General features: G+C 39.5%; 1 protein-coding gene across 2 annotated transcripts in view; it reads left to right on the top strand.

Moving 5' to 3' along the window:
• Positions 1-2251: 2251 nt before the first annotated feature.
• LOC124009351 (collagen alpha-1(VI) chain-like) overlaps positions 2252-25996 on the top strand; it is a 122463-nt gene continuing 98718 nt past the window's right edge. Inside the window, exons 1-2 of one of the 2 annotated variants that reach the window (XM_046321059.1) lie at positions 2252-2524; positions 12929-13058. In XM_046321059.1, the coding sequence (XP_046177015.1) occupies positions 2434-2524; positions 12929-13058 (221 nt within the window). In that variant the 5' untranslated portion in view covers positions 2252-2433. Of the gene's footprint in view, positions 2525-12928; positions 13059-13173; positions 13197-25996 lie in introns of those variants that run through there. The other variant, XM_046321060.1, reaches the window with a different exon arrangement.

Below are 25996 nucleotides of genomic sequence, written 5' to 3' on the forward strand. Positions count from 1 at the left end.
AGTAGGGATGACCAGGGATGTTCTCTGTTTAGTGAGTCCTCCAGATCAGAGGCAGTAGGGATGACCAGGGATGTTCTCTGTTTAGTGAGTCCTCCAGATCAGAGGCAGTAGGGATGACCAGGGATGTTCTCTGTTTAGTGAGTCCTCCAGATCAGAGGCAGTAGTGATGACCAGGGATGTTCTCTGTTTAGTGAGTCCTCCAGATCAGAGACAGTAGGGATGACCAGGGATGTTCTCTGTTTAGTGAGTCCTCCAGATCAGAGACAGTAGGGATGACCAGGGATGTTCTCTGTTTAGTGAGTCTCCCAGATCAGAGGCAGTAGGGATGACCAGGGATGTTCTCTGTTTAGTGAGTCTCCCAGATCAGAGGCAGTAGGGATGACCAGGGATGTTCTCTGTTTAGTGAGTCCTCCAGATCAGAGGCAGTAGGGATGACCAGGGATGTTCTCTGTTTAGTGAGTCCTCCAGATCAGAGGCAGTAGGGATGACCAGGGATGTTCTCCGTTTAGTGAGTCCTCCAGATCAGAGGCAGTAGGGATGACCAGGGATGTTCTCTGTTTAGTGAGTCCTCCAGATCAGAGGCAGTAGGGATGACCAGGGATGTTCTCCGTTTAGTGAGTCCTCCAGATCAGAGGCAGTAGGGATGACCAGGGATGTTCTCTTGATGTGTGAATTGGACGATTTTCCTGTCAAAATTTAACAAGTACTTTTGGGAGTCAGGGAAAATGTATGGAGTAAAAAGTACATTATTTTATTTGGGAATGTATTAAAGTAAATGTAGTGAAAAATATAAATAGTAAAGTAAAGTACAGATAGCCCCTAAAACTATGTAAGCAGTGTGTGTGATGTCGACTACATGTAGGAATAATGTTTAATCTGTTACTAAGGAATCATGTTTAATCTGTTACTAAGGAATAATGTTTAATCTGTTACTAAGGAATCATGTTTAATCTGTTACTAAGGAATCATGTTTAATCTGTAACTAAGGAATCATGTAGGAATCATGTTTAATCTGTAACTAAGGAATCATGTAGGAATCATGTTTCATCTGTAACTCAGGAATCATGTTTAATCTGTAACTAAGGAATCATGTAGGAATCGTGTTTAATCTGTAACTGAGGAATCATGTAGGAATCAGGTTTAATCTTTTACTAAGGAATCATGTTTAATCTGTTACTAAGGAATCATGTTTAATCTGTAACTAAGGAATCATGTAGGAATCATGTTTATTCTGTAACTAAGGAATCATGTTTCATCTGTAACTCAGGAATCATGTTTAATCTGTAACTAAGGAATCGTGTAGGAATCATGTTTAATCTGTAACTAAGGAATCATGTAGGAATAATGTTTAATCTGTTACTAAGGAATCATGTTTAATCTGTTACTAAGGAATCATGTTTAATCTGTAACTAAGGAATCATGTAGGAATCATGTTTAATCTGTAACTAAGGAATCATGTAGGAATCATGTTTCATCTGTAACTCAGGAATCATGTTTAATCTGTAACTAAGGAATCGTGTAGGAATCATGTTTAATCTGTAACTAAGGAATCATGTAGGAATCATGTTTAATCTGTAACTAAGGAATCATGTAGGAATCATGTTTAATCTGTTACTAAGGAATCATGTTTAATCTGTTACTAAGGAATCATGTTTAATCTGTAACTAAGGAATCATGTAGGAATCATGTTTAATCTGTAACTAAGGAATCATGTAGGAATCATGTTTCATCTGTAACTCAGGAATCATGTTTAATCTGTAACTAAGGAATCGTGTAGGAATCATGTTTAATCTGTAACTAAGGAATCATGTAGGAATCATGTTTAATCTGTAACTAAGGAATCATGTAGGAATCATGTTTAATCTGTAACTAAGGAATCATGTAGGAATCATGTTTAATCTGTAACTAAGGAATCATGTAGGAATCATGTTTCATCTGTAACTCAGGAATCATGTTTAATCTGTAACTAAGGAATCATGTAGGAATCATGTTTAATCTGTAACTAAGGAATCAAAGAACACAGAATACTAGAGTTGAACTAGACTTTTTCCAGATGTTTACCCCATGAGGCCCCATAGACAGAACAATGGGAGTAGATCTCACTAATACAAAGCCATAGCAAGGTCCCATGGTTCCTGTAAGAATAGTGTGTTTCTTAGGAAGATGGGCAGTTTTACTGGCTAGTTACAGTTTTCAGAATTCAACAGAAATCTTCAGATTATTTATCCGTGAATTCCACTCCTCCTCTTCTCAAGGCGTTCCGTCCAATGCGCGCTCCCGGGTTGGCTCGGAGGTTGTAACAGAATAACGGAATTAGAACATTGACAGAGCTCCGGTTTCATCCATCTTCTGACGTTCAGTTCGGAGGTTCGGGTTGGAGACGGTTTGGGGTGATTTGGGTTTGAAAGTTTAGTGTTAACCGAATAAACAGCCATGGAGGCTCGTGGAGTTCTCTCCGTTCTGTGCGTCGGTGCGATGTTTGCCGTGGCGCTCGCACAGCAGACCGACAGACCCAAGTTCTGGGGTGAGTTTATAAAGTTAATGTTAATAGATATTTTTTTTTAAAACAGACTTATGTTCCGGGTTGACCAGTATTATCTGTCTGTGTATGCTATGTCATAAAGACGGACCCAAGCAAGCTCTTTGGGGTTGAAAAACAAGTTAAAGGCCACAGAGAGAGAAAACGGAGTATCTGTGTCTTGGCCAGATGTTTAGATGGAAGTTAGCTATAGTCTATGTCAGAGCTGAAACAGGTTTAGTAAGATATACGATGCTAAAATCATAGCTAATGCCTGGCATAAACTAGCTGGTCTGGTCGTTGGTCCTGCTGTAGGTAGGCTACAGTCTACCTAGGTATCACAGCTGCAGATGCTCAGAGAGGGAGTTGTCCTATGCACAGATCTAGGATCAGCTAACCCTCCCCACGTCCTAACCTACCACTAGGTTGTCTGGGGATTGAAACTGGCTATAGAGCAGTGTTAGGAGCCACTTAATTGCTAATCAATCAATCATTCAATCTTTCAACCAATCAATCAATGTGGCTTTTTGAATTGAAATGGAAACCACAGGAAATTCAATGAAGATTTAACATGTAGGACTTGCCTATGATCAATGATCACTGAGGCTGACCCGCTAAGTGACAGTCTTAATAGTGGTTTACTGTGATCACTGAGACTGTACCCGCTAAGTTACAGTTTTAACAGTGGTTTACTGTGATCACTGAGGCTGTACCCACTAAGTTACAGTTTTAACAGTGGTTTACTGTGATCACTGAGGCTGTACCCGCTAAGTTACAGTTTTAACAGTGGTTTACTGTGATCACTGAGGCTGTACTGTGATCACTGAGGCTGTACCCACTAAGTTACAGTTTTAACAGTAGTTTACTGTGATCACTGAGGCTGTACCCGCTAAGTTACAGTTTTAACAGTGGTTTACTGTGATCACTGAGGCTGTACTGTGATCACTGAGGCTGTACCCGCTAAGTGACAGTTTTAACAGTGGTTTACTGTGATCACTGAGGCTGTACCCACTAAGTTACAGTTTTAACAGTAGTTTACTGTGATCACTGAGGCTGTACCCACTAAGTTACAGTTTTAACAGTGGTTTACTGTGATCACTGAGGCTGTACCTGCTAAGTGACAGTTTTAACAGTGGTTTACTGTGATCACTGAGGCTGTACCCACTAAGTTACAGTTTTAACAGTGGTTTACTGTGATCACTGAGGCTGTACTGTGATCACTGAGGCTGTACCCGCTAAGTGACAGTTATAACAGTGGTTTACTGTGATCACTGAGGCTGTACTGTGATCACTGAGGCTGTACCCGCTAAGTTACAGTTTTAACAGTGGTTTACTGTGATCACTGAGGCTGTACCCACTAAGTGACAGTCTTAATAGTGGTTTACTGTGATCACTGAGGCTGTACCCACTAAGTTACAGTTTTAACAGTAGTTTACTGTGATCACTGAGGCTGTTTACTGTGATCACTGAGGCTGTACCCACTAAGTTACAGTTTTAACAGTGGTTTACTGTGATCACTGAGGCTGTACCCACTAAGTTACAGTTTTAACAGTGGTTTACTGTGATCACTGAGGCTGTACCCAGTTACAGTTACAGTTTTAACAGTGGTTTACTGTGATCACTGAGGCTGTACCCACTAAGTTACAGTTTTAACAGTGGTTTACTGTGATCACTGAGGCTGTACCCGCTAAGTTACAGTTTTAACAGTGGTTTACTGTGATCACTGAGGCTGTACCCACTAAGTGATCACAGCTTATAACAGTGGTTTACTGTGATCACTGAGACAGCTGTACTGTGATCACTGAGGCTGTACCCACTAAGTTACAGTTTTAACAGTGGTTTACTGTGATCACTGAGGCTGTACCCACTAAGTGACAGTCTTAATAGTGGTTTACTGTGATCACTGAGGCTGTACCCACTAAGTTACAGTTTTAACAGTAGTTTACTGTGATCACTGAGGCTGTACGTGCTAAGTTACAGTTTTAACAGTGGTTTACTGTGATCACTGAGGCTGTACCCGCTAAGTTACAGTTTTAACAGTGGTTTACTGTGATCACTGAGGCTGTACCCACTAAGTTACAGTTTTAACAGTGGTTTACTGTGATCACTGAGGCTGTACCCGCTAAGTTACAGTTTTAACAGTGGTTTACTGTGATCACTGAGGCTGTACCCACTAAGTTACAGTTTTAACAGTGGTTTACTGTGATCACTGAGGCTGTACCCACTAAGTTACAGTTTTAACAGTGGTTTACTGTGATCACTGAGGCTGTACCTGTACCCGCTAAGTTACAGTTTTAACAGTGGTTTACTGTGATCACTGAGGCTGTACCCACTAAGTTACAGTTTTAACAGTGGTTTACTGTGATCACTGAGGCTGTACCCACTAAGTTACAGTTTTAAGTGGTTTACTGTGATCACTGAGGCTGTACCCGCTAAGTTACAGTTTTAACAGTGGTTTACTGTGATCACTGAGGCTGTACCCGCTAAGTGACAGTTTTAAGGCTGTACCCGCTAAGTTACAGTTTTAACAGTGGTTTACTGTGATCACTGAGGCTGTACCCGCTAAGTTACAGTTTTAACAGTGGTTTACTGTGATCACTGAGGCTGTACCCGCTAAGTTACAGTTTTAACAGTGGTTTACTGTGATCACTGAGGCTGCCCACTAAGTGACAGTCTTAAGTTACAGTGGTTTACTGTGATCACTGAGGCTGTACCCGCTAAGTTACAGTTTTACAGTGGTTTACTGTGATCACTGAGGCTGTACCCGCTAAGTTACAGTTTTAACAGTGGTTTACTGTGATCACTGAGGCTGTACCCGCAGTTTTAACAGTGGTTTACAGTGGTTTACTGTGATCACTGAGGCTGTACCCACTAAGTTACAGTTTTAACAGTGGTTTACTGTGATCACTGAGGCTGTACCCGCTAAGTTACAGTTTTAACAGTGGTTTACTGTGATCACTGAGGCTGTACCCACTAAGTGACAGTTTTAACAGTGGTTTACTGTGATCACTGAGGCTGTACCCACTAAGTTACAGTTTTAACAGCTAAGTTACAGTTTTAACAGTGTTACTGTGATCACTGAGGCTGTACCCGCTAAGTTACAGTTTTAACAGTGGTTTACTGTGATCACTGAGGCTGTACCCACTAAGTTACAGTTTTAACAGTGGTTTACTGTGATCACTGAGGCTGTACCCACTAAGTTACAGTTTTAACAGTGGTGTACTGTGATCACTGAGGCTGTACCCACTAAGTTACAGTTATACCAGTGGTTTACTGTGATCACTGAGGCTGTACCCACTAAGTTACATTTTTAACAGTGGTTTACTGTGATCACTGAGGCTGTACCCGCTAAGTGACAGTTATAACAGTGGTTTACTGTGATCACTGAGGCTGTACTGTGATCACTGAGGCTGTACCAGTTTTAACAGTGGTTTACTAAGTTACAGTTTTAACAGTGGTTTACTGTGATCACTGAGGCTGTACCCACTAAGTTACAGTTTTAACAGTGGTTTACTGTGATCACTGAGGCTGTACCCACTAAGTTACAGTTTTAACAGTGGTTTACTGTGATCACTGAGGCTGTACGCACTAAGTTACAGTTTTAACAGTGGTTTACTGTGATCACTGAGGCTGTACCCGCTAAGTTACAGTTTTAACAGTGGTTTACTGTGATCACTGAGGCTGTACTGTGATCACTGAGGCTGTACCCACTAAGTTACAGTTTTAACAGTGGTTTACTGTGATCACTGAGGCTGTACCCGCTAAGTTACAGTTTTAACAGTGGTTTACTGTGATCACTGAGGCTGTACCCACTAAGTGACAGTTTTAACAGTGGTTTACTGTGATCACTGAGGCTGTACCCACTAAGTTACAGTTTTAAGTGGTTTACTGTGATCACTGAGGCTGTACCCGCTAAGTTACAGTTTTAACAGTGGTTTACTGTGATCACTGAGGCTGTACCCACTAAGTGACAGTTTTAACAGTGGTTTACTGTGATCACTGAGGCTGTACCCACTAAGTTACAGTTTTAAGTGGTTTACTGTGATCACTGAGGCTGTACCCGCTAAGTTACAGTTTTAACAGTGGTTTACTGTGATCACTGAGGCTGTACCCGCTAAGTGACAGTCTTAATAGTGGTTTACTGTGATCACTGAGGCTGTACCCGCTAAGTTACAGTTTTAACAGTGGTTTACTGTGATCACTGAGGCTGTACCCGCTAAGTGACAGTCTTAACAGTGGTTTACTGTGATCACTGAGGCTGTACCCGCTAAGTTACAGTGGTTTACTGTGATCACTGAGGCTGTACCCACTAAGTGACAGTTTTAATAGTGGTTTACTGTGATCACTGAGGCTGTACCCGCTAAGTTACAGTTTTAACAGTGGTTTACTGTGATCACTGAGGCTGTACCCGCTAAGTTACAGTTTTAACAGTGGTTTACTGTGATCACTGAGGCTGTACCCGCTAAGTTACAGTTTTAACAGTGGTTTACTGTGATCACTGAGGCTGTACCCACTAAGTTACAGTTTTAACAGTGGTTTACTGTGATCACTGAGGCTGTACCCGCTAAGTTACAGTTTTAACAGTAGTTTACTGTGATCACTGAGGCTGTACCCGCTAAGTTACAGTTTTAACAGTGGTTTACTGTGATCACTGAGGCTGTACTGTGATCACTGAGGCTGTACCCACTAAGTTACAGTTTTAACAGTGGTTTACTGTGATCACTGAGGCTGTACCCACTAAGTTACAGTTTTAACAGTGGTTTACTGTGATCACTGAGGCTGTACCCGCTAAGTTACAGTTTTAACAGTGGTTTACTGTGATCACTGAGGCTGTACCCGCTAAGTTACAGTTGTAACAGTGGTTTACTGTGATAACAGTGGTTTACTGTGATCACTGAGGCTGTACCCGCTAAGTTACAGTTTTAACAGTGGTTTACTGTGATCACTGAGGCTGTACCCACTAAGTGACAGTTTTAACAGTGGTTTACTGTGATCACTGAGGCTGTACCCACTAAGTTACAGTTTTAACAGTGGTTTACTGTGATCACTGAGGCTGTACCCACTAAGTTACAGTTTTAACAGTGGTTTACTGTGATCACTGAGGCTGTACCCACTAAGTTACAGTTTTAACAGTGGTTTACTGTGATCACTGAGGCTGTACCTGTGATCACTGAGGCTGTACAGTTACAGTTTAACAGTGGTTTACTGTGATCACTGAGGCTGTACCCGCTAAGTTACAGTTTTAACAGTGGTTTACTGTGATCACTGAGGCTGTACCCGCTAAGTTACAGTTTTAACAGTGGTTTACTGTGATCACTGAGGCTGTATCACTGAGGCTGTTAAGTTACAGTTTTAACAGTGGTTTACTGTGATCACTGAGGGCGCTAAGTTACAGTTTTAACAGTAGTTTACTGTGATCACTGAGGCTGTACCCGCTAAGTTACAGTTTTAACAGTGGTTTACTGTGATCACTGAGGCTGTACTGTGATCACTGAGGCTGTACCCACTAAGTTACAGTTTTAACAGTGGTTTACTGTGATCACTGAGGCTGTACCCACTAAGTTACAGTTTTAACAGTGGTTTACTGTGATCACTGAGGCTGTACCAGCTGTACCTGCTGTTAAGTTACAGTTTTAACAGTGGTTTACTGTGATCACTGAGGCTGTACCCACTAAGTTACAGTTTTAACAGTGGTTTACTGTGATCACTGAGGCTGTACCCGCTAAGTTACAGTTTTAAGTGGTTTACTGTGATCACTGAGGCTGTACCCGCTAAGTTACAGTTTTAACAGTGGTTTACTGTGATCACTGAGGCTGTACCCGCTAAGTGACAGTTTTAACAGTGGTTTACTGTGATCACTGAGGCTGTACTGTGATCACTGAGGCTGTACCCACTAAGTTACAGTTTTAACAGTGGTTTACTGTGATCACTGAGGCTGTACCCGCTAAGTTACAGTTTTAACAGTGGTTTACTGTGATCACTGAGGCTGTACCCGCTAAGTTACAGTTTTAACAGTGGTTTACTGTGATCACTGAGGCTGTACCCGCTAAGTTACAGTTTTAACAGTGGTTTACTGTGATCACTGAGGCTGTACCCGCTAAGTGACAGTTTTAACAGTGGTTTACTGTGATCACTGAGGCTGTACCTGCTAAGTTACAGTTTTAACAGTGGTTTACTGTGATCACTGAGGCTGTACCCGCTAAGTTACAGTTTTAACAGTGGTTTACTGTGATCACTGAGGCTGTACCCGCTAAGTGACAGTTTTAACAGTGGTTTACTGTGATCACTGAGGCTGTACCTGCTAAGTTACAGTTTTAACAGTGGTTTACTGTGATCACTGAGGCTGTACCCGCTAAGTTACAGTTTTAACAGTGGTTTACTGTGATCACTGAGGCTGTACCCGCTAAGTTACAGTGGTTTACTGTGATCACTGAGGCTGTACCCGCTAAGTTACAGTGGTTTACTGTGATCACTGAGGCTGTACCCGCTAAGTTACAGTTTTAACAGTGGTTTACTGTGATCACTGAGGCTGTACCCGCTTTAAGTTACAGTTTTAAGTGGATTACTGTGATCACTGAGGCTGTACCCGCTAAGTTACAGTTTTAACAGTGGTTTACTGTGATCACTGAGGCTGTACCCACTAAGTTACAGTTTTAACAGTGGTTTACTGTGATCACTGAGGCTGTACCCACTAAGTTACAGTTTTAACAGTGGTTTACTGTTACAGTTTTAGTTACAGTTTTAACAGTGGTTTACTGTGATCACTGAGGCTGTACCAGTGGTTTACTGTGATCACTAAGTTACAGTTTTAACAGTGGTTTACTGTGATCACTGAGGCTGTACTGTGATCACACTACCCACTAAGTTACAGTTTTAACAGTGGTTTACTGTGATCACTGAGGCTGTACCCACTAAGTGACAGTTTTAACAGTGGTTTACTGTGATCACTGAGGCTGTACCCACTAAGTTACAGTTTTAACAGTGGTTTACTGTGATCACTGAGGCTGTACTGTGATCACTGAGGCTGTACCCACACAGTGACAGTTTAATACAGTGGTTTACTGTGATCACTGAGGCTGTACCCACTAAGTTACAGTTTTAACAGTGGTTTACTGTGATCACTGAGGCTGTACCCGCTAAGTTACAGTTTTAACAGTGGTTTACTGTGATCACTGAGGCTGTACTGTGATCACTGAGGCTGTACCCACTAAGTTACAGTTTTAACAGTGGTTTACTGTGATCACTGAGGCTGTACCCACTAAGTTACAGTTTTAACAGTGGTTTACTGTGATCACTGAGGCTGTACCCGCTAAGTTACAGTTTTAACAGTGGTTTACTGTGATCACTGAGGCTGTACCCGCTAAGTGACAGTTTTAACAGTGGTTTACTGTGATCACTGAGGCTGTACCCGCTAAGTGACAGTTTTAACAGTGGTTTACTGTGATCACTGAGGCTGTACCTGCTAAGTTACAGTTTTAACAGTGGTTTACTGTGATCACTGAGGCTGTACCCGCTAAGTTACAGTTTTAACAGTGGTTTACTGTGATCACTGAGGCTGTACCCGCTAAGTTACAGTGGTTTACTGTGATCACTGAGGCTGTACCCGCTAAGTTACAGTGGTTTACTGTGATCACTGAGGCTGTACCTGCTAAGTGACAGTTTTAACAGTGGTTTACTGTGATCACTGAGGCTGTACCCGCTAAGTTACAGTGGTTTACTGTGATCACTGAGGCTGTACCCGCTAAGTTACAGTTTTAACAGTAGTTTACTGTGATCACTGAGGCTGTACCCGCTAAGTTACAGTTTTAACAGTGGTTTACTGTGATCACTGAGGCTGTACCCGCTTTAAGTTACAGTTTTAAGTGGATTACTGTGATCACTGAGGCTGTACCCGCTAAGTTACAGTTTTAACAGTGGTTTACTGTGATCACTGAGGCTGTACCCACTAAGTTACAGTTTTAACAGTGGTTTACTGTGATCACTGAGGCTGTACCCACTAAGTTACAGTTTTAACAGTGGTTTACTGTGATCACTGAGGCTGTACCCACTAAGTTACAGTTTTAACAGTGGTTTACTGTGATCACTGAGGCTGTACTGTGATCACTGAGGCTGTACCCACTAAGTGACAGTCTTAATAGTGGTTTACTGTGATCACTGAGGCTGTACCCACTAAGTGACAGTTTTAACAGTGGTTTACTGTGATCACTGAAGATGTACCCGCTAAGTTACAGTTTTAACAGTGGTTTACTGTGATCACTGAGGCTGTACTGTGATCACTGAGGCTGTACCCACTAAGTGACAGTTTTAACAGTGGTTTACTGTGATCACTGAGGCTGTACCCACTAAGTGACAGTTTTAACAGTGGTTTACTGTGATCACTGAGGCTGTACCCGCTAAGTGACAGTTTTAACAGTGGTTTACTGTGATCACTGAGGCTGTACCCACTAAGTTACAGTTTTAACAGTGGTTTACTGTGATCACTGAGGCTGTACCCACTAAGTTACAGTTATACCAGTGGTTTACTGTGATCACTGAGGCTGTACCCACTAAGTTACAGTTTTAACAGTAGTTTACTGTGATCACTGAGGCTGTACCCACTAAGTTACAGTTTTAACAGTAGTTTACTGTGATCACTGAGGCTGTACCCACTAAGTTACAGTGGTTTACTGTGATCACTGAGGCTGTACCCGCTAAGTTACAGTTTTAACAGTGGTTTACTGTGATCACTGAGGCTGTACCCGCTTTAAGTTACAGTTTTAAGTGGATTACTGTGATCACTGAGGCTGTACCCGCTAAGTTACAGTTTTAACAGTAGTTTACTGTGATCACTGAGGCTGTACCCGCTAAGTTACAGTTTTAACAGTGGTTTACTGTGATCACTGAGGCTGTACTGTGATCACTGAGGCTGTACCCGCTAAGTTAGAGTTTTAACAGTAGTTTACTGTGATCACTGAGGCTGTACCCGCTAAGTTACAGTTTTAACAGTGGTTTACTGTGATCACTGAGGCTGTACCAGCTTTAAGTTACAGTTTTAACAGTAGTTTACTGTGATCACTGAGGCTGTACCCGCTAAGTTACAGTTTTAACAGTGGTTTACTGTGATCACTGAGGCTGTACCCGCTAAGTTACAGTTTTAACAGTGGTTTACTGTGATAACTGAGGCTGTACCCGCTAAGTGACAGTTTTAACAGTGGTTTACTGTGATCACTGAGGCTGTACCCGCTAAGTGACAGTTTTAACAGTGGTTTACTGTGATCACTGAGGCTGTACTGTGATCACTGAGGCTGTACCCACTAAGTTACAGTTTTAACAGTGGTTTACTGTGATCACTGAGGCTGTACCCACTAAGTTACAGTTATAACAGTGACCAAGTCGGCAACTGTGGCTATTTGATCACAATGTAGGTCTACCAGAGTGGCCTACCATCAAAAACAATGGAGAAAAATGGATCCCATAACATGTTAACATGGAAATAGTTGTTCTGTCATTTAGCCTACAGTAGCAGCCAAAGTGTGGTGTTCAATGTAGGTCTACATTCCATCAGACTTTTGAAGAAAATCATGAAGGGCTTGACATTAACCTGTTTATCCCACTTGTCCTTCAGACGAAGACGTGACTGAAAATGTTTTTGTGTTGTTTGATGAAAAAAAGGAAACAGTTAACAAAATAAACGTCATCATTATTCCGATACCATTATTACAGAGAATCCTAAAAGGATGCTACCCTCTGCCTATTAGCGGGTTCAAGACCGTCTCAGAATACAACACTGCCCCTTTAAGACAGAAAACAGCTCTTTACCTTACAGATGAAATGTACAGATTTTAGTGTTCTTGTAGCAAGCAACCACTCCACAATTGTTGAGTATAAATGTGCTATAACTGGTATAATAACTCACTAACTAGCAAAGAATCAATTGAATTCACCTCCAATCAAGTTGTAGAAACATCTCATGGATGATGAATGGAAACAGGATGCACCTGAGCTCAATTTGGGGTCTCATAGCAAAGGGTCTGAATACTTAAGGTACTGAATAAATAAGGTATTTGTTATCTATTTGTATCTGTTTTTATTTTTATTTGCAAGAATGTCTAAAAACCTGTTTTCTCTTTGTTATTATGGGGTCTGTGTGTAGATTGATGAGCAAAAACATTTATTGAATCCATTTTAGAATAAGTCTGTAATGCAACAAAATGTGGAAAAAGGGAAGGGGTCTGAATACTTCCTGAATGCACTGTCTACTGTTTCTGTTCTGTGTATACAGATATGTCATATGTTCGTGTGTGTGTGTGTGTGTGTGTGTGTGTGTGTGTGTGTGTGTGTGTGTGTGTGTGTGTGTGTGTGTGTGTGTGTGTGTGTGTGTGTGTGTGTGTGTGTGTGTGTGTGTGTGTGTGTGTGTGTGTGTGTGTTCAGAGTGTCCGGTGGACCTGTTCTTTGTGCTGGACACGTCTGAGAGTGTTGCTCTGAGGGCCAAACCTCCCAACTTCTACATCGACCAGATCAAGAGCTTTACTGAACGCTTCATCATGGAGCTCAAGGAGATGTAAGACACACACACACACACACACACACACACACACACACACACACACACACACACACACACACACACACACACACACACACACACACACACACACACACACACAGAGGAGCGCTTCATCATGGAGCTCAAGGAGATGTAAGATACACACACACACACACACACACAGGAACGCTTCCTCATGGAGCTCAAAGAGATTAAAGACACACACCCACACACACACACACACACACAGGATGTAACACACACTCTGGCTGTCCATTACAGAACAGTACTTTATGGTTGTCTCATGGCTGTGCTGCTTTTAAGGCCCAGGTTCCCCTCACGTGGAAATAGTTTAGCTAGTCAGTGTTGTTGCTGTGGTAATGTGAAAGCTCTTAGTCAAGTCATCAGTTCACCAGAATTAGACCCTAGATAGTTATTGGAAGGGAGCATGAAGATCTCCGTGCCTTTTCCTCACCCTGGGAAGTTCATCATCACTTATTTCATCTGTAGCCTTTGAAAACTGTTTTCCCGAGTCGTAGTGTGAGGACCACACACACCATATCATCTCATGACTCCAAGTTTACTTCCATTTGACGGTTACTGTACCGCACAAAAATATAAACGAAACATGTTTCATGAGAGGAGATAAAAAATCCCATAAATGTTCCATACGCAACAAAAAAACTGTGTTTCTCTCGAACCCACTCACTGACATCTGACTTTCTGAATCCGTTATACTCCATCTGTCTGTGTCCCCTCATCTATCAGCCCACAGACTGAATCCGTTATACTCCATCTGTCTGTGTCCCCTCATCTATCAGCCCACAGACTGAATCCGTTATACTCCATCTGTCTGTGTCCCCTCATCTATCAGCCCACAGACTGAATCCGTTATACTCCATCTGTCTGTGTCCCCTCATCTATCAGCCCACAGACTGAATCCGTTATACTCCATCTGTCTGTGTCCCCTCATCTATCAGCCCACAGACTGAATCCGTTATACTCCATCTGTCTGTGTCCCCTCATCTATCAGCCCACAGACTGAATCCGTTATACTCCATCTGTCTGTGTCCCCTCATCTATCAGCCCACAGACTGAATCCATTATACTCCATCTGTCTGTGTCCCCTCATCTATCAGCCCACAGACTGAATCCGTTATACTCCATCTGTCTGTGTCCCCTCATCTATCAGCCCACAGACTGAATCCGTTATACTCCATCTGTCTGTGTCCCCTCATCTATCAGCCCACAGACTGAATCCGTTATACTCCATCTGTCTGTGTCCCCTCATCTATCAGCCCACAGACTGAATCCGTTATACTCCATCTGTCTGTGTCCCCTCATCTATCAGCCCACAGACTGAATCCGTTATACTCCATCTGTCTGTGTCCCCTCATCTATCAGCCCACAGACTGAATCCGTTATACTCCATCTGTCTGTGTCCCCTCATCTATCAGCCCACAGACTGAATCCGTTATACTCCATCTGTCTGTGTCCCCTCATCTATCAGCCCACAGACTGAATCCGTTATACTCCATCTGTCTGTGTCCCTCATCTATCAGCCCACAGACTGAATCCATTATACTCCATCTGTCTGTGTCCCCTCATCTATCAGCCCACAGACTGAATCCGTTATACTCCATCTGTCTGTGTCCCCTCATCTATCAGCCCACAGACTGAATCCGTTATACTCCATCTGTCTGTGTCCCCTCATCTATCAGCCCACAGACTGAATCCGTTATACTCCATCTGTCTGTGTCCCCTCATCTATCAGCCCACAGACTGAATCCGTTATACTCCATCTGTCTGTGTCCCCTCATCTATCAGCCCACAGACTGAATCCGTTATACTCCATCTGTCTGTGTCCCCTCATCTATCAGCCCACAGACTGAATCCGTTATACTCCATCTGTCTGTGTCCCCTCATCTATCAGCCCACAGACTGAATCCGTTATACTCCATCTGTCTGTGTCCCCTCATCTATCAGCCCACAGACTGAATCCGTTATACTCCATCTGTCTGTGTCCCCTCATCTATCAGCCCACAGACTGAATCCGTTATACTCCATCTGTCTGTGTCCCCTCATCTATCAGCCCACAGACTGAATCCGTTATACTCCATCTGTCTGTGTCCCCTCATCTATCAGCCCACAGACTGAATCCGTTATACTCCATCTGTCTGTGTCCCCTCATCTATCAGCCCACAGACTGAATCCGTTATACTCCATCTGTCTGTGTCCCCTCATCTATCAGCCCACAGACTGAATCCGTTATACTCCATCTGTCTGTGTCCCCTCATCTATCAGCCCACAGACTGAATCCGTTATACTCCATCTGTCTGTGTCCCCTCATCTATCAGCCCACAGACTGAATCCGTTATACTCCATCTGTCTGTGTCCCCTCATCTATCAGCCCACAGACTGAATCCGTTATACTCCATCTGTCTGTGTCCCCTCATCTATCAGCCCACAGACTGAATCCGTTATACTCCATCTGTCTGTGTCCCCTCATCTATCAGCCCACAGACTGAATCCGTTATACTCCATCTGTCTGTGTCCCCTCATCTATCAGCCCACAGACTGAATCCGTTATACTCCATCTGTCTGTGTCCCCTCATCTATCAGCCCACAGACTGAATCCGTTATACTCCATCTGTCTGTGTCCCCTCATCTATCAGCCCACAGACTGAATCCGTTATACTCCATCTGTCTGTGTCCCCTCATCTATCAGCCCACAGACTGAATCCGTTATACTCCATCTGTCTGTGTCCCCTCATCTATCAGCCCACAGACTGAATCCATTATACTCCATCTGTCTGTGTCCCCTCATCTATCAGCCCACAGACTGAATCCGTTATACTCCATCTGTCTGTGTCCCTCATCTATCAGCCCACAGACTGAATCCATTATACTCCATCTGTCTGTGTCCCCTCATCTATCAGCCCACAGACTGAATCCATTATACTCCATCTGTCTGTGTCCCTCATCTATCAGCCCACAGACTGAATCCGTTATACTCCATCTGTCTGTGTCCCCTCATCTATCAGCCCACAGACTGAATCCATTATACTCCATCTGTCTGTGTCCCCTCATCTATCAGCCCACAGACTGAATCTGTTATACTCCATCTGTCTGTGTCCCTCATCTATCAGCCCACAGACTGAATCCGTTATACTCCATCTGTCTGTGTCCCCTCATCTATCAGCCCACAGACTGAATCCGTTATACTCCATCTGTCTGTGTCCCCTCATCTATCAGCCCACAGACTGAATCCGTTATACTCCATCTGTCTGTGTCCCCTCATCTATCAGCCCACAGACTGAATCTGTTATACTCCATCTGTCTGTGTCCCCTCATCTATCAGCCCACAGACTGAATCCATTATACTCCATCTGTCTGTGTCCCCTCATCTATCAGCCCACAGAGTGATGTTCATCTGACACCCTTATTGATAATATTTTTACCAATTCTTTGAGTAATGTGGCTAATGCAGTTAGGCATTTCTGACCACTTTCCAACCTTCCACTTCTCTTTGGCAGCTGGAAATCAACAGATGGGAATGATTAGTAGCATTAGATGTAGAATATTTAACAATAGTAATTGTGAGCGCTTTAAAATGTTGATTGGGGATATTTCATGGGAACATGTTTATAATCAGGCTGATGTAGAGCCTGCTTACCAGACTTTTCCTCACATCTTTCAATTGTGTATTTCACCATTATTATACGTTAAACCACGTAGGAGAGCAGCAGAAGGTTCAGGAAACCTTGGTTTACACCCGGTCTCAAAAAATACTCAGTTTAAAAGTTGTATACAATGTTTCTCACAAATCCCTCTCCACTGAATTCTGCCAATTACAAAGAGTATAAGAACAAATTTACTCACTTACGTCGGATATCCCCCAAAATATATTTTACTAACACATTCCCAGAATTCTTCAATAATTTAAAGCCAACTTGGAAAATCATCAATCAACTTTTGAATAAGAAAAAGGCATCTACAACTATCTCATCTCTATGTATCTCATCTACAACTATCTCATCTCAATGTATCTCATCTACAACTATCTCATCTCTATGTATCTCATCTACAACTATCTCATCTCAATGTATCTCATCTACAACTATCTCATCTCAATGTATCTCATCTCAATGTATCTCATCTACAACTATCTCATCTACAACTATCTCATCTCTATGTATCTCATCTACAACGATCTCATCTACAACTATCTCATCTCAATGTATCTCATCTACAACTATCTCATCTCTATGTATCTCATCTACAACTATCTCATCTCAATGTATCTCATCTACAACTATCTCATCTCAATGTATCTCATCTACAACTATCTCATCTACAACTATCTCATCTCAATGTATCTCATCTACAACTATCTCATCTCAATGTATCTCATCTACAACTATCTCATTCACAACTATCTCATCTCAATGTATCTCATCTACAACTATCTCATCTCAATGTATCTCATCTACAACTATCTCATCTCAATGTATCTCATCTACAACTATCTCATCTCTATGTATCTCATCTCTATGTATCTCATCTACAACTATCTCATCTCAATGTATCTCATCTACAACTATCTCATCTCTATGTATCTCAATGTATCTCATCTACAACTATCTCATCTCAATGTATCTCATCTAAAACTATCTCATCTCAATGTATCTCATCTACAACTATCTCATCTCAATGTATCTCATCTACAACTATCTCATCTCAATGTATCTCATCTACAACTATCTCATCTACAACTATCTCATCTCTATGTATCTCATCTACAACTATCTCATCTCAATGTATCTCATCTACAACTATCTCATCTCAATGTATCTCATCTACAACTATCTCATCTCTATGTATCTCATCTACAACTATCTCATCTCAATGTATCTCATCTACAACTATCTCATCTCTATGTATCTCATCTACAACTATCTCATCTCTATGTATCTCATCTACAACTATCTCATCTCAATGTATCTCATCTCAATGTATCTCATCTACAACTATCTCATCTCTATGTATCTCATCTACAACTATCTCATCTCAATGTATCTCATCTACAACTATCTCATCTCAATGTATCTCATCTACAACTATCTCATCTCAATGTATCTCATCTACAACTATCTCATCTCTATGTATCTCATCTACAACTATCTCATCTCAATGTATCTCATCTACAACTATCTCATCTACAACTATCTCATCTCAATGTATCTCATCTACAATATCTCATCTCTATGTATCTCATCTACAACTATCTCATCTACAACTATCTCATCTCAATGTATCTCATCTACAACTATCTCATCTCTATGTATCTCATCTACAACTATCTCATCTCTATGTATCTCATCTACAACTATCTCATCTCTATGTATCTCATCTACAACTACAACTATCTCATCTCAATGTATCTCATCTACAACTATCTCATCTCAATGTATCTCATCTACAACTATCTCATCTACAATATCTCATCTCAATGTATCTCACAACTATCTCATCTCTATGTATCTCATCTCTATGTATCTATCTCTATGTATCTCATCTACAACTATCTCATCTCAATGTATCTCATCTACAACTATCTCATCTCAATGTATCTCATCTACAACTATCTATCTCATCTCAATGTATCTCATCTACAACTATCTATCTCATCTACAACTATCTCATCTCAATGTATCTCATCTACAACTATCTCATCTACAACTATCTCATCTCAATGTATCTCATCTACAACTATCTCATTCACAACTATCTCATCTCAATGTATCTCATCTACAACTATCTCATCTCTATGTATCTCATCTCTATGTATCTCATCTCTATGTATCTCATCTACAACTATCTCATCTCTATGTATCTCATCTACAACTATCTCATCTCAATGTATCTCATCTACAACTATCTCATCTCTATGTATCTCATCTCTATGTATCTCATCTACAACTATCTCATCTCAATGTATCTCATCTACAACTATCTCATATCTATGTATCTCATCTACAACTATCTCTTCTCTATGTATCTCATCTACAACTATCTCATCTCTATGTATCTCATCTACAACTATCTCATCTCTATGTATCTCATCTCAATGTATCACAACTATCTCATCTCAATGTATCTCATCTACAACTATCTCATCTCTATGTATCTCATCTCAACTATCTCATCAACTATCTCATCTCTATGTATCTCATCTACAACTATCTCATCTCTATGTATCTCATCTACAACTATCTCATCTCTACTATCTCATCTCAATGTATCTCTATCTCATGTACTATCTCATCTCAATGTATCTCATCTACAACTATCTCATCTACAACTATCTCATCTCATCTCACAACTATCTCATCTACAACTATCTCATCTCTATCTCATCTACAATGTATCTCATCTCAATGTATCTCATCTACAACTATCTCATCTACAAACTATCTCATCTCTATGTATCTCATCTACAACTATCTCATCTCTATGTATCTCATCTACAACTATCTCATCTACAACTATCTCATCTCTATGTATCTCATCTACAACTATCTCATCTCTATGTATCTCATCTACAACTATCTCATCTCTATGTATCTCATCTACAACTATCTCATCATCTATGTATCTCATCTACAACTATCTCATCTCTCATCTCAATGTATCTCATCTACAACTATCTCATCTCAATGTATCTCTATCTCATCTACAACTATCTCATCTCTATGTATCTCATCTACAACTATCTCATCTCTATGTATCTCATCTACAACTATCTCATCTCTACAACTATCTCATCTACTATCTATCTCATCTATCTCAATGTATCTCATCTACAACTATCTCATCTCATGTATCTCATCTACAACTATCTCATCTACAACTATCTCATCTCAATGTATCTACAACTATCTCATCTCTATGTATCTCATCTACAACTATCTCATCTCTATGTATCTCATCTACAACTATCTCATCTATGTATCTCATCTACACTATCTCATCAATGTATCTCTACATGTATCTCATCTACAACTATCTCATCTCAATGTATCTCACCTACAACTATCTCATCTCTATGTATCTCATCTACAACTATCTCATCTACAATGTATCTCATCTACAACTATCTCATCTACAACTATCTCATCTACAACTATCTCATCTACAACTATCTCATCTCTATGTATCTCATCTCTATGTATCTCATCTACAACTATCTCATCTCTATTTATCTCACCTACAACTATCTCATCTCTATGTATCTCATCTACAACTATCTCATCTACAACTATCTCATCTCTATGTATCTCATCTCTATGCATCTCATCTACAACTATCTCATCTCAATGTATCTCATCTACAACTATCTCATCTCAATGTATCTCATCTACAACTATCTCATCTCTATGTATCTCATCTACAACTATCTCATCTCAATGTATCTCATCTACAACTATCTCATCTCTATGTATCTCATCTACATCTATCTCATCTCAATGTATCTCATCTCTATGTATCTCATCTACAACTATCTCATCTCTATGTATCTCATCTCTATGTATCTCATCTACAACTATCTCATCTACAACTATCTCATCTCAATGTATCTCATCTACAACTATCTCATCTCTATGTATCTCATCTACAACTATCTCATCTACAACTATCTCATCTCAATGTATCTCATCTCTATGTATCTCATCTACAACTATCTCATCTACAACTATCTCATCTACAACTATCTCATCTCTATGTATCTCATCTCTATGTATCTCATCTACAACTATCTCATCTCTATGTATCTCATCTACAACTATCTCATCTCAATGTATCTCATCTCAATGTATCTCATCTACAACTATCTCATCTACAACTATCTCATCTACAACTATCTCATCTCTATGTATCTCATCTCTATGTATCTCATCTACAACTATCTCATCTCAATGTATCTCATCTACAACTATCTCATCTACAACTATCTCATCTACAACTATCTCATCTCTATGTATCTCATCTCAATGTATCTCATCTACAACTATCTCATCTCAATGTATCTCATCTCAATGTATCTCATCTACAACTATCTCATCTACAACTATCTCATCTCTATGTATCTCATCTCAATGTATCTCATCTACAACTATCTCATCTCAATGTATCTCATCTCAATGTATCTCATCTACAACTATCTCATCTACAACTATCTCATCTCAATGTATCTCATCTACAACTATCTCATCTACAACTATCTCATCTCAATGTATCTCATCTACAACTATCTCATCTGCAACTATCTCATCTCAATGTATCTCATCTACAACTATCTCATCTCTATGTAACTCATCTACAACTATCTCATCTACAACTATCTCATCTCAATATATCTCATCTACAACTATCTCATCTCTATGTATCTCATCTCAATGTATCTCATCTACAACTATCTCATCTCAATATATCTCATCTACAACTATCTCATCTCTATGTATCTCATCTCAATGTATCTCATCTACAACTATCTCATCTCTATGTATCTCATCTACAACTATCTCATCTCTATGTATCTCATCTACAACTATCTCATTTCTATGTATCTCATCTACAACTATCTCATCTCAATGTATCTCATCTACAACTATCTCATCTACAACTATCTCATCTCAATGTATCTCACCTACAACTATCTCATCTCTATGTATCTCACCTACAACTATCTCATCTCTATGTATCTCATCTACAACTATCTCATCTACAACTATCTCATCTACAACTATCTCATCTACAACTATCTCATCTCTATGTATCTCATCTCTATGTATCTCATCTACAACTATCTCATCTCTATTTATCTCACCTACAACTATCTCATCTCTATGTATCTCATCTACAACTATCTCATCTACAACTATCTCATCTCTATGTATCTCATCTCTATGCATCTCATCTACAACTATCTCATCTCAATGTATCTCATCTACAACTATCTCATCTCAATGTATCTCATCTACAACTATCTCATCTCTATGTATCTCATCTACAACTATCTCATCTCAATGTATCTCATCTACAACTATCTCATCTCTATGTATCTCATCTACATCTATCTCATCTCAATGTATCTCATCTCTATGTATCTCATCTACAACTATCTCATCTCTATGTATCTCATCTCTATGTATCTCATCTACAACTATCTCATCTACAACTATCTCATCTCAATGTATCTCATCTACAACTATCTCATCTCTATGTATCTCATCTACAACTATCTCATCTACAACTATCTCATCTCAATGTATCTCATCTCTATGTATCTCATCTACAACTATCTCATCTACAACTATCTCATCTACAACTATCTCATCTCTATGTATCTCATCTCTATGTATCTCATCTACAACTATCTCATCTCTATGTATCTCATCTACAACTATCTCATCTCAATGTATCTCATCTCAATGTATCTCATCTACAACTATCTCATCTACAACTATCTCATCTACAACTATCTCATCTCTATGTATCTCATCTCTATGTATCTCATCTACAACTATCTCATCTCAATGTATCTCATCTACAACTATCTCATCTACAACTATCTCATCTACAACTATCTCATCTCTATGTATCTCATCTCAATGTATCTCATCTACAACTATCTCATCTCAATGTATCTCATCTCAATGTATCTCATCTACAACTATCTCATCTACAACTATCTCATCTCAATGTATCTCATCTACAACTATCTCATCTACAACTATCTCATCTCAATGTATCTCATCTACAACTATCTCATCTGCAACTATCTCATCTCAATGTATCTCATCTACAACTATCTCATCTCTATGTAACTCATCTACAACTATCTCATCTACAACTATCTCATCTCAATATATCTCATCTACAACTATCTCATCTCTATGTATCTCATCTCAATGTATCTCATCTACAACTATCTCATCTCAATATATCTCATCTACAACTATCTCATCTCTATGTATCTCATCTCAATGTATCTCATCTACAACTATCTCATCTCTATGTATCTCATCTACAACTATCTCATCTCTATGTATCTCATCTACAACTATCTCATTTCTATGTATCTCATCTACAACTATCTCATCTCAATGTATCTCATCTACAACTATCTCATCTACAACTATCTCATCTCTATGTATCTCATCTCAATGTATCTCATCTACAACTATCTCATTTCTATGTATCTCATCTACAACTATCTCATCTCAATGTATCTCATCTACAACTATCTCATCTACAACTATCTCATCTCTATGTATCTCATCTCAATGTATCTCATCTACAACTATCTCATCTCAATGTATCTCATCTACAACTATCTCATCTACAACTATCTCATCTCAATGTATCTCATCTACAACTATCTCATCTCTATGTATCTCATCTCTATGTATCTCATCTACAACTATCTCATCTCAATGTATCTCACCTACAACTATCTCATCTCTATGTATCTCATCTACAACTATCTCATCTACAACTATCTCATCTCAATGTATCTCACCTACAACTATCTCATCTCTATGTATCTCATCTACAACTATCTCATCTCTATGTATCTCATCTCTATGTATCTCATCTACAACTATCTCATCTACAACTATCTCATTCACAACTATCTCATCTCTATGTATCTCATCTCAATGTATCTCATCTACAACTATCTCATCTCTATGTAACTCATCTACAACTATCTCATCTACAACTATCTCATCTCTATGTATCTCATCTCAATGTATCTCATCTACAACTATCTCATCTCTATGTATCTCATCTACAACTATCTCATCTCAATGTATCTCATCTACAACTATCTCATCTCTATGTATCTCATCTCAATGTATCTCATCTACAACTATCTCATCTCAATGTATCTCATCTACAACTATCTCATCTCTATGTATCTCATCTACAACTATCTCATCTACAACTATCTCATCTCTATGTATCTCATCTCAATGTATCTCATCTACAACTATCTCATCTACAACTATCTCATCTACAACTATCTCATCTCAATGTATCTCATCTACAACTATCTCATCTCAATGTATCTCATCTACAACTATCTCATCTACAACTATCTCATCTCAATGTATCTCATCTACAACTATCTCATCTCTATGTATCTCATCTCTATGTATCTCATCTACAACTATCTCATCTCAATGTATCTCACCTACAACTATCTCATCTCTATGTATCTCATCTACAACTATCTCATCTACAACTATCTCATCTCAATGTATCTCACCTACAACTATCTCATCTCTATGTATCTCACCTACAACTATCTCATCTCTATGTATCTCATCTACAACTATCTCATCTACAACTATCTCATCTACAACTATCTCATCTACAACTATCTCATCTCTATGTATCTCATCTCTATGTATCTCATCTACAACTATCTCATCTCTATTTATCTCACCTACAACTATCTCATCTCTATGTATCTCATCTACAACTATCTCATCTACAACTATCTCATCTCTATGTATCTCATCTCTATGCATCTCATCTACAACTATCTCATCTCAATGTATCTCATCTACAACTATCTCATCTCAATGTATCTCATCTACAACTATCTCATCTCTATGTATCTCATCTACAACTATCTCATCTCAATGTATCTCATCTACAACTATCTCATCTCTATGTATCTCATCTACATCTATCTCATCTCAATGTACCTCATCTCTATGTATCTCATCTACAACTATCTCATCTCTATGTATCTCATCTCTATGTATCTCATCTACAACTATCTCATCTACAACTATCTCATCTCAATGTATCTCATCTACAACTATCTCATCTCTATGTATCTCATCTACAACTATCTCATCTACAACTATCTCATCTCAATGTATCTCATCTCTATGTATCTCATCTACAACTATCTCATCTACAACTATCTCATCTACAACTATCTCATCTACAACTATCTCATCTCTATGTATCTCATCTCTATGTATCTCATCTACAACTATCTCATCTCTATGTATCTCATCTACAACTATCTCATCTCAATGTATCTCATCTCAATGTATCTCATCTACAACTATCTCATCTACAACTATCTCATCTACAACTATCTCATCTCTATGTATCTCATCTCTATGTATCTCATCTACAACTATCTCATCTCAATGTATCTCATCTACAACTATCTCATCTACAACTATCTCATCTACAACTATCTCATCTCTATGTATCTCATCTCAATGTATCTCATCTACAACTATCTCATCTCAATGTATCTCATCTCAATGTATCTCATCTACAACTATCTCATCTACAACTATCTCATCTCAATGTATCTCATCTACAACTATCTCATCTACAACTATCTCATCTCAATGTATCTCATCTACAACTATCTCATCTGCAACTATCTCATCTCAATGTATCTCATCTACAACTATCTCATCTCTATGTAACTCATCTACAACTATCTCATCTACAACTATCTCATCTCAATATATCTCATCTACAACTATCTCATCTCTATGTATCTCATCTCAATGTATCTCATCTACAACTATCTCATCTCTATGTATCTCATCTACAACTATCTCATCTCTATGTATCTCATCTACAACTATCTCATCTCTATGTATCTCATCTACAACTATCTCATTTCTATGTATCTCATCTACAACTATCTCATCTCAATGTATCTCATCTACAACTATCTCATCTACAACTATCTCATCTCAATGTATCTCACCTACAACTATCTCATCTCTATGTATCTCACCTACAACTATCTCATCTCTATGTATCTCATCTACAACTATCTCATCTACAACTATCTCATCTACAACTATCTCATCTACAACTATCTCATCTCTATGTATCTC

Source organism: Oncorhynchus gorbuscha, linkage group LG22 (genome assembly GCF_021184085.1).
Source record: "Oncorhynchus gorbuscha isolate QuinsamMale2020 ecotype Even-year linkage group LG22, OgorEven_v1.0, whole genome shotgun sequence".
NCBI lineage: Eukaryota > Metazoa > Chordata > Actinopteri > Salmoniformes > Salmonidae > Oncorhynchus > Oncorhynchus gorbuscha.